The 10559-nt window shown below is 43.0% G+C and overlaps 1 protein-coding gene across 1 annotated transcript; it reads left to right on the top strand.

Moving 5' to 3' along the window:
* The first annotated feature begins 2954 nt into the window (after positions 1 to 2954).
* LOC104665066 (proline-rich protein 23B-like) lies at positions 2955 to 4798 on the top strand. The gene has a single exon (XM_010366753.2). It carries the CDS (start codon positions 3184 to 3186, stop codon positions 3970 to 3972), a length of 789 nt encoding a protein of 262 aa, XP_010365055.2. The 5' UTR covers positions 2955 to 3183; the 3' UTR covers positions 3973 to 4798.
* Positions 4799 to 10559: the final 5761 nt, after the last annotated feature.

Below are 10559 nucleotides of genomic sequence, written 5' to 3'. Positions count from 1 at the left end.
GAGAATGACAGAGATATTTGCTACACATATATCCTATGAATAACTGTTATACAATATTGTGAACCTGAATTTTCTAAAAGTAAAAAAATAGAAGACAGGAGCATTTCAAATAAGAAGATATAAGCATAGCAAAAAGCATATGAAAAAATGGTTCACTTTATTGGTAATCAGAAATGCAAAATGAAATAGCATTTTACTACAATAGGTTGAAAAAGATTTAAGAATGTGGCAATAAGAAATGCTTGCAAAGATGTAGTGAAATGGAAACATACTCTGCTCACAGGAATGTAAGCAGGGAAAGCTATTTTGAAAAAAGAATGGGGGAAAGGGTATTACCTGTTAATTTGAAAGGCATACACAGTACTAATTGGTGATCTACTCCTACTTTCCTCATAAAAGTGTGAGGAAAGAGTCTTTGATTTAAAGCCAGCTATGTCTGTGCGTTTGATTCCTACATCCAACACAACCTGGGTATTTGATTTTGAAAAATTTGCTTTACCAGAGAAGTGAGGAGGGTTAAAGCATACAAAAAAAAAATACGAAGAATGAATAAGATCTACTATTTGATAACTTAAAGAGTGTAACAGGTGTGTTTGTAACTCAAAGCATAAATGCTTGAGGAGATGGATACCCCATTTTCTATACTGTGCTTATTTCACACTGCATTTCTGTAGCAAAACATCTTATGTACCCTATAAATATATACATCTACTATATACCCACACAAATTTTTTTAATTTTTTTAAGAAAAATTTGCTTTACCACTGAGTCTCAGGTGTTCTGAAGATTGAAAAAGATCGTTTTTTAAAATACTCAGGGCTGGCAGGGGACAGTGGCTCACGCCTGTAATCCCAACACTTTGGGAGGCCAAGGCGGGCAGATCACCTGAGGTCAGGAGTTCGAGACCAGCCTGGCCAACATGGTGAAACCCCGTCTCTACTAAAAATACAAAAATTAGCTGGGCATGGTGGCAGGTGCCTGTAATCCCAGCTACTAGGGAAGCTGAGGCAGGAAAATTACTTGAACCCGGGAGGCAGAGGTTGCAGTAAGTGGAGATCGTGCCATTGCACTCCAGCCTGGGGGACAAGAGGGAGACTTAGTCTCAAAAAAATAAAAATAAAAAAAAAAAAACTCAGGGCTGGGCGCGGTGTCTTATTCCTGTAACCCCAGCACTTTAGGAGGCCGAAGCAGGTGGATCACTTGAGGTCAGGAGTTTGAGACCAGACTGGTCAACATGGTGAAACCTCGTCTGTACTAAAATACAAAAATTAGCTAGGCATGGTGGCAAGTGCCTGTACTGCCAGCTACTCAGGAGGTTGAGGCAGGAGAATGGCTTGTACCCGGGAGGCGGAGGTTGCAGTGAGCCGAGATCGCGCCACTGCACTCCAACCTAGGCGACAGAGGGAGATTCCATCTCAAAAAAAAAAAAAAAAAAAAAAAAAAACTCAGGTCGGATGCAGTGGCTCACACCTGTAATCCCAGCACTTTGAGAGGCCGACGAGGGAGGATCGCTTGAGCCCAAGAGTTTGAGACCAGCCTGGGCAACATGGCAAAACCCTGTCTCTACTAAAAATACGAAAAAAATAGCCAGTATGGTGGCTCAGGTCTGTAGTCCCAGCTACTCAGGAGGCTGAGGTGGGAGGATCACCAAAGCCTGAGAGGCCAAGACTGCAGTGAGCTGAGATTGCACCACTGCACCCCAGCCTGGGCAACAGAGCGAGATTCCGTCTTTAAAAAAAAAAAAAAATTCAAGAATTATGGAAATATAAGTGTTCAATTTAAAAATTAATTTTATATGGCCGGGCTCCGTGGCTCATGCCTGCAATCCCAGCACTTTGGGAGGCCGAGGTAGGTGGATCACAAGGTCAGGAGATCCAGACCATCCTGGCTAACACCGTGAAACCCCGTCTCGACTAAAAATACAAAAAAAATTAGTCGGGCGCGGTGGCGGGCACCTGTAGTCCCAGCTACTAGGGAGCCTGAGGCAGGAGAATAACGTGAACCCGGGAGGCGGAGCTTGCAGTGAGCAGAGATCTCGACTACGCTCCAGCCTGGACGATAGTGAGAAACTCTGTCTCAAAAAAGAAAAGAAAAGAAAAAATTAATTTTATTAATATCATTTTAAATTTTGTTAATATGATTAATAATTTTCTAACATTTTTAACTTTCAGGATGAAATTATCACAAACGTTTCACTTTTTTTTTTTTTTTTTTTTTTTTTGAGACAGGATCTCACTCTGTTGCCCACGCTGGAGTGCAGTGGCGCCACCATACTTCACTCCAGCTTTGACCTCCCAGGTTCCATCAATCCTGTCATCTCAGCCTCCCAAGTAGCTGGGACCACAGGTAGGCACCACCACGCCTGGCTAATTTTTGAATTTTTAAATTTTTCAAAGGGACTGAGTCTCACCATGTTGCCCAGAGTCTTCTTGAACTCCTGGGCTCAAGCGATCAGCCTTCCTCGGCCTCCCAAAGTGCTGAGATTACAAGCGTGAGCCACCACTTCCAGCTTCACTTAGTATTTTAAAAGCAATTTTCCCAAGTAGAAATCTGCATTTTCTGAATACTCCTAAAATGAAATAATTTAGTAGCATTAAAGGAATTGTATGTTGCATTTGGATGGGTCGGTGAGATCTTTGAGTGGACTTTTCTCTAGAATCCCTGAAATCGCAAGAAAATATGACTTCTACAGGCGAGCCATCTTTGAAATTCTATTACAGTTGTACCTTTTTTTCTGAATAAGTTATACTGATCATTCTATCCCCTAGGGGCCTGCATGAGTATTTCCCCCAGCGTGACCGACCAACCACAGCCACGGATACTGGACAGCCAGGATACCTCCGCCTCTAGCGCGGATCCTCCAGAGGGCGGAGCATTGCGTGACATTTTGCGACTTCGGTTCCGCTGCCGTCATTTACAACATAATTGGCTTTGCAGTACGCATCCCGGTCTGCGTCAGGAAGGCCCAAGATTCCAACGCGCTAGGCTGAGCCCGGCGGCCGGCGAGGCACCACCAGCAGCCCGGACTGCGGTCCCCCGGGAGGCGCCCCTGGAGCTCCGAGGACACTACTCAACCCGCCTCGCCTACCCCTGATATCTGTTACCTCAAAAAGGACTTCACCGCCCGCGCTCCCCACGTCCTCTGCTAGGCCCAGAAGCGCCGTCCACAGCGCCGTCGAGGTGATGGGCAGCCTGCCCCCCAGCCCCAGAGCTTGCCCTGCGCCCTGGTGGGGACAGCAGCCAGGAGGACCCTGCCCTGCCAAGCGCCTCCGATTGGAGGAGTCCGCGGGCCCCGAACCCCGCGTGGCGCCCAGCCTGGAAGACCCGGGGACCCCGGCCGTGGGCGCGCTCACCTCCGTAGTGGTCCTGGCCGCGGGCTGTGCCCTGCGCGTGCCCCTGGAATACGTCGACCTGGTGCTGGAGCCCGCACCAACGTCGATCCTGCGAGTATCTCTCGGTGGACACACCCTCATCCTGATCCCCGAGGTCCTCCTGAGCTCCGTCGACGGACGCTTAGGAGCACAGGGCGACTCATCTGCCGGCCTGGAAGTGGACGTTTTCCTGGGCGCTCTCAGGGAGGACGTCTTCGTCGAGCTGGAATTCTGCGCATCTGTCCCAGAGATCGGCGCCCAGGAAGAGGCCTACGAGGAGGAGGCGGACCCCGAGTTTCCGGAGCTCCGGATGGCCTCCCCAACCGGCTCAGCCGCTGGGCTCTACCCCTCCGCTAGAAGTATGTTCAGCCCCGACCAGGAGGGCCCCATCCCAGAACCCTGTGCTCTGGCCCCCAACCCCAGTTTGCAGAGCGTACGCCCCATCTTCGACACGGAATTCCACCTTCTGGAGCCTGTCCCCACCTCACCTCTCCAACCTCTACCTCCCTCTCCGCGCGTGGGGAATCCAGGTCCCCAAGCTCGCCCGCCGCTACCAGAACGCCCTCCGTGCAAGGCCCGGAGACGCCTGTTCCAGGAATAAACCCCCACCCCCACGTACACCCAACAATCTTGGCCGCTCTACTGGTAGCCCTCTGGGATTGCAGGAATCTTTCACATTATCCAACCACCTGGAAATTGGGCACCCTGTGTTCGGACAATTGCTTTTTCGCTGCACACTACCGATAGTAGGAGATGAAGACGTTAGCAAGAAAAGGCATATTCTAGACCTCATCTTTAAATAGAAAATCTGCCCAGGGATACCAGAAAATGTGTCCACATTTCTGGGCTTCTTTACAAGGTCATATTCAGATCCTTTCATTCTCCTTCGTTTTGCATCAGTTCTTTCTCTCAAATTCCAGTCTTTCTCCAGCATCATACTGCCATTCCCATTTCTCCCCAAACCAAGAAATCACTAGATCTCTTAAACGTTGTTAATTACCTTGTTATTTTTTTCCCATGAATTTTGGAAGACTTAGCCATGGTTTTTCTCAGGGTTTTTCCAACTGTTCTCCCAGGAAACTGCCAAACAGTATGCTTACTATACAATACTGTATGTTGCTTCTTCCTAGGAACCCCTTATCCTGCTGAAGTTCTCTTCCAGTCTTCTAATTCTAAATGAAAAGTTGTGTTGAATTTTATCAGATGTTTTCAGCATGCATTGTGTTATGTATTTTTTTTTTTAATTTGTTAATCTGGTGATTTCACCCAATGGAAAGTGTTTGCATTCCTGCTATTCCACATTATTTTATACCTTTTAAAATCTACCCTGAGTTTTTTTTCATGTAAACCAAACTTATAACTTTTAAAATGTTAATTTATTACTGTATTTGTCTCATTTTTATATAGGAGATAAAATATTACTGGTGAAGCTGATGTCAACAAGCTGGTTTTATTTAAAAACATCAGTAACTATTCAGATCTACCACTATGCCTTATTTCATGCCTTTTTATTCTTACATTCCACTCCCTCATTCTAGCTTCAGTTTTCTTTTTGTTGAAGAATATCCTTAATATTTCTTTCCACTGTGTCTTACGTGTGATAAACTATCTTGCTTCTGTAAGTCTGACCATGTTTTTGTGTGATAAACTTTCTTAGAACTGTATGTCTGTAAATGTTTTAATTATACCTTCATTCTTAATTTTAAAATGATATTTAACTACAGTACTTTAAAGATATTAGCCCGTTGTTTTGACATTTTTTGTTGTTGCAGGATGTCTTCTGTCAATGAAGTTGTTATTCCTTTCATATTACAACAAGTTGTAATTTGGCTGTTCGTGTATGTGTGTGTGTGTGTGTGTTTTCTTTTTTTAAGACAGGATTCACTCTGTCGCCCAAGCGGCAGTGCAGTGGTGTAATCACGGCTCACTGCAGTCTCAACATCCTAGGCTCAAATGTATTTTTTGTAGGGACAGGGTTTCACCATGTTGCCCAGGCTAGTCTGGAACTCCTGGGCTCAAGTGATCCACCCACCTTGACCTCCCAAAGTGCTGGGATTACAGGTGTGATCCACCACATCTGGCCAATTTTAGTATATTTTTTAAATGTTGATTTGTTTTGGTGTTCTACAGTTTACTATAATGTGTTTAGAGGTACACTATATTTTCATTTAGATCGATAGAATTTAGTTAACTATCAATAATGGAAATTTCTTGCCTGAAATACCACAAAATCTTAAGTTTCATCTCTTGGAATATCGCCTATATCCCCATGAAATCCAATCAGATGGGAGGCCCAGGTGGCTGGATCACCTGAGGTCAGGAGTTGAAGACCAGCCTGGCTAACATGGCGAAACCCTGTCTCTACCAAAAATACAAAAATTAGCCGGGTATGGTGGCACGCACCTGTAATCCCAGCTACTCGGGAGGCTGAGGCAGGAGAATCTCTTGAACTCAGGAGGCGAAGGTTGCAGTGAGCTGAGATTGTGCCACTGTACTCCAGCCTGGGCAACAGAGCAGGACCCTGTCCCAAAAAAAAAAGAAAGAAATCCAATCAGATATATATAATGGCACTGCTCAATCAATCTCCTCTGGCTCATAACATCTTAATATCTTAATATATATGTATGTGTGTGTGTGTACACCTTATCAAATCCAACGTCCTGTATTTTTTTTTTTTTTTTTTTTTTGAGATGAAGTCTCGCTTTGTTGCCCAGGCTGGAGTACAGTGGCCTGATCTTGGCTCACTGCAACCTCTGCCTCCCGGGTTCAAATGTTTCTCCTGCCTCAGCCTTCCAAGTAGCTGGGATTACAGGTGCTCAACACCACGCCCGGCTATTTTTTGCATTTTTGGTAGAGACAGGGTTTCACCATGTTGGCCAGGCTGGTCTTGAACTCCTGACCTCAAGTGATCCGCCTGCCTCGGCCTCCAAAAGTGCTGAGATTACAGGTGTAAGCCACCATGCCCGGCTATTTTTTGCATTTTTGGTAGAGACAGGGTTTCACCATGTTGGCCAGGCTGGTCTTGAACTCCTGACCTCAAGTGATCCGCCTGCCTCAGCCTCCAAAAGTGCTGACATTACAGGTGTAAGCCACCACGCCTGGCCCCAACTTCCTTTATTCTTTAATCCAATTAACTATTCTGGTTGACTGCTTCCAATATTCTGTTTGTTTTGGTTTGGTTTTTGTTATTCTGTTTATAATTCCATAAGAAAGTTTTCATTTCAAAGAATTTTTTTTCAGGATTTTTTTTCAAGATTGTTGCTTCAAAACTTTCCCACTTGGTATCATAAACTTCTAGTTTGTTCATGGAAGGCATTCCATCATTTATGTTTTGAAAAATTTTTTAACTTTAATAGCTAAATTGATTCAATTTCCTCACAGGTAAAATCTCTGATTATTTGTTTTTAATCACATTGGATTGCCTCGTGCTTAGAAATTTTCATTAGTGGGCACACTCTGGGTGGGAATTCATCTTCTGAATCCCAAATTTATAGTTTTTATAGTTTCCACTTCCTAGTCTTCCCAGGACCACGATTCAGAATTAGGGCTTTGGAACTCCTGTAACTTGTCTTTCTGGAAAGTCACAGGTCTAATCAATTACGCAGAGGCTCATTCCAGGTTTCAATTTGTCTTTCCTTGATCAACTGTAGGCACAACCATGAAACAGTGGTTAGTGCCTCTACAACCTTTGAATATTAGCAGTGAGCCAAATTTTAGCCCCCTCAAAGGAGCAGAAATCCCAGTTGCAATTATATAGTTTAGTATATAGTTTAGTCCCAGTACCATGAGTCATCAAAATATCAGCTGCTCAATCAGACATAGGGTTTTCTACTCCATTTCTGATCTCTGGAAGCTTGTATCTTTCTTTTGAAAGTAGATGTCTGTAGGTAATATGGTTTAATATTTCCTAGCAATGCTCTCTGCCTTCAGTAGATGGAACTCCCCTGTACTACCATCTTGCCCACAATTGCCACCACAACTCAATTATCTCTCTGTCTTCTCCCTATAACAAAGCAGTTAATCACTCACAAGACCCAGTCTAATTATCTAGTCATTCTGAAGAGGGATGGTGGCCCTGTTTCCAAAACTGTGTCTTCTATTGCAAGAGATTGATACCCCGCTCTAGAAGTACAAAGGACATCCATCTTCAGCAATACACAAACGAAACAGTCCCCAAAATCCTCTAAACAACACTTTTGAAAGTGATGGAGAAAATTATTTTAATATTTTTAAAGTCAAAGCACAGCTTACAAAATGTAAAAGAAATTCTCCAAAGCCAAAAATGATGACAAATCACGAATCCAGAGAGGTAGAATCCAGTGAATGCTAAAGCAAAAGTTTCCTTGAGAGTACCTAACAATCCATGGTTACCTGGAGTTTTGGTTTTAATGGTCCATTTATGGGAAAAAGAAAATGTAGCGGTCACATTGTCCTGAAAAAAGTCCCAGTCTTCCAAAACATGATACCTTTAGTGGGTAAGCTAATAAACAAAAAAGAAAAAAAAAAAAACTCAATACAAAAGGAGATGGAACTAAGATGCATTTATCAGTCTTGGCTCCAAGTAGAATAAAACACAATCTGCTTTAGGGGGAAAAGCTGAGAGTTTTGCTTAAGATGTTCCCTAATAGATGATGAGCCTGGCAAAAAATTAAACAAACTCTCTCCTCACATTCTCTGAAAAGAATATACCCTATACTCAGGGTTAAGAATCTTCTTGGAGATATCATAAAGGGATTCTAAGCTAAATCAAAGAACACAGATGGAGAAAGGTAGGAGGTAGCAAAGAAATGCCATGTATTGAGAATTTTATTATTTCAATCTGGGGTATGGGGAATGAACAGATTCCCACCACGAACGAGCGTAAAAGGCATGAGTACATTAATCTTTATCATCCTATGGCAGATACAGGTGGCAAGGCTTTCAGTGCCCTAGAGAGGAAAAAACAAGGATATTTCTAAGAACATACATAGTTCTGAGCATAGCATAGTGCCTTTATTAAGGAAGCATAACAACTTTCACAAATGATAAATAAAAATAAAAACACATTTAAGATTATTAGAATAAGTCTACAAAATGCCAAAGTCAAAGAGATGTTTTAATATGCAAAAAGAGAAGGCCACTACAATGACAAAGCAGTTAGATAACTGGCTTCTCAGCAGCAAAAAATGAATCCAGAAGACAGTGGAATAATAGCAGCAATGTATTGGTGGGAAACAACTGTTTTGACTTGGAATTTTTCAATTAATAATGCCATCTTTTAAAAATAAGCAAAAAAAAACAATTATTTCACCTACATGTGAAATTCTAAAAAGTCAAACTCACAGAGGTAAAGAGTATAATGGGCTTTACCAGAGGTGAGAGGGGTGTGGGGGGATTGGGGCCATGTTGGTCAGAGGGTACAAAGTTTCAGTCAGACAGGAGGAAAAAGTTTCTGAGATCTACCTTACAGCATGATGACTAGAGTAAACAATTATGTATTATATATTTCAAAATTCCTGAGACTTTAAATGTTCTCACCAAAAAAAAGGGGGGGGTATGTGAATGATGGGTATGTTGATTAGCTTGATTTAATCATTCCACAATCTATACACATATTAAAGCACCACATTTTACCCCATCATTATTACAACTGTTATTTTTCCATTAAGAACTTAAAATTGTGTGTGTGTGTGTGTGTGTGTGTGTGTATACATTTAGTTTTATTGTAACAAAGCAACTTGTACACTTTTAATGTTTAAAACTGAGCATCATCTTCCCTAAAGGTCCAGTGAAACAAAAAGAAAATTTAAAAATAAACAGGAACAAAATTACAATAGAGAATGTCGATTCCAAATAAGATCCTACAGGTTCTGCTGATTCTCCCATTGCGTGGCAGGGCTCAAGTCATCATTAGGAGATAATTTATTTTAAAAGTATCATCTTAAACTGCAAGGATGTCTGTCAAATACCACAAGGCATTTAATAAACTACCAAAGATCAAGGGTAAAGAAAGAATCCTGGCCAGTTGCAGTGACTCATATGTGTAATCTCAGCATTTTGGGAGACCAAGGCAAGAGGATCACTTGAGCCCAGCAGTTCAAGGCTGCAGTGAGCCATGAGCCATAAGCCATGATTGTGCCGCTACACTCCAGCCTCAGTGACAAAGCAAGACCTTGTCTAAAAATATATGTGTGTGTGTGTGTGTGTGCATCCTAAAAGCAGGAAAAGAAAAGAAACAAATAACATATAATGTAGCTCCAACAGCAGACTTTTCAGTGGAAATCTTAAAGGCTGAGAGAGAGTGGCACGACAAATTTAAAGTGCTGAATGAAAAAAAAAACTTACCCCAGAATAGTATATCTGGTGAAAATATCTTTCAACCGTTAAAGAGAAATAAAGACTCCTAGAAAAACCAAAGCTGGCTGGGTGTGGTGGCTCACAACTGTAATCCCAGCACTTTGGGAGGCCAAGGCGGGTGAATCACTTGAGGTCAGGAGTTTGAGACCAGCCTGGCCAACATGTCTCTACTAAAAATATAAAAATTAGCTGGGTGTGGTGGTGGGCACCTGTAATCCCAGCTACTCGGGAGGCTGAGGCAGGAGAATCCCTTGAACCCGGGAGGCAGAGGTTGCCGTGGGCTGAGACTGTGCCACTGCACTCCAGCCTGGGCAACAGAGCGAGACTCTGTCTCAAAAAAAAAAGAAAAGAAAAACCAAAGTTGTGAAATTTCATCAACATCAGGCCTGTCCTATGAGAAATGCTTATAAAGGGAGTTGTTCAATCTGGGAAAAAAAAAAAAAAAAAAAAAGGACATCAATGAACAATAAGAAATTATCTGGTTTTTTTTTTTTTTTTTTTTTTTTTTTTTTTGATAGGGAGTCTCGCTCAATCGCCCAGGCTGGAGTGCAGTGGCGCCATCTCCGCTCACTGCAAGCTCCACCTCCCAGGTTCACGCCATTCTCCTGCCTCAGCCTTCCGAGTAGCTGGGACTACAGGCGCCCACCACCACGCTCGGCTAAATTTTTGTATTTTTAGTAGAGACGGGGTTTCACCGTGTTAGCCAGGATGGTCTCGATCTCCTGACCTGACCACATGATCGGCCCACCACAGCCTCCCAAAGTGCTAGGATTACAGGCGTGAGCCACCGCGCCTGGCCCATGGTAATTTCTTATACAAAACTCACTGGCAATAAGAAATACACAGAATATT

The sequence above is a fragment of the Rhinopithecus roxellana genome, chromosome 1 (genome assembly GCF_007565055.1).
Source record: "Rhinopithecus roxellana isolate Shanxi Qingling chromosome 1, ASM756505v1, whole genome shotgun sequence".
NCBI lineage: Eukaryota > Metazoa > Chordata > Mammalia > Primates > Cercopithecidae > Rhinopithecus > Rhinopithecus roxellana.
Note: the sequence above shows the minus strand (reverse complement) of the source record. Positions and strands in the feature narration are given on the sequence as shown.

Bases quoted from the DNA above. Each gene is read 5' to 3' on its own strand.
- LOC104665066 (XM_010366753.2), top strand. From the start codon at position 3,184: ATGGGCAGCCTGCCCCCCAGCCCCAGAGCTTGCCCTGCGCCCTGGTGG.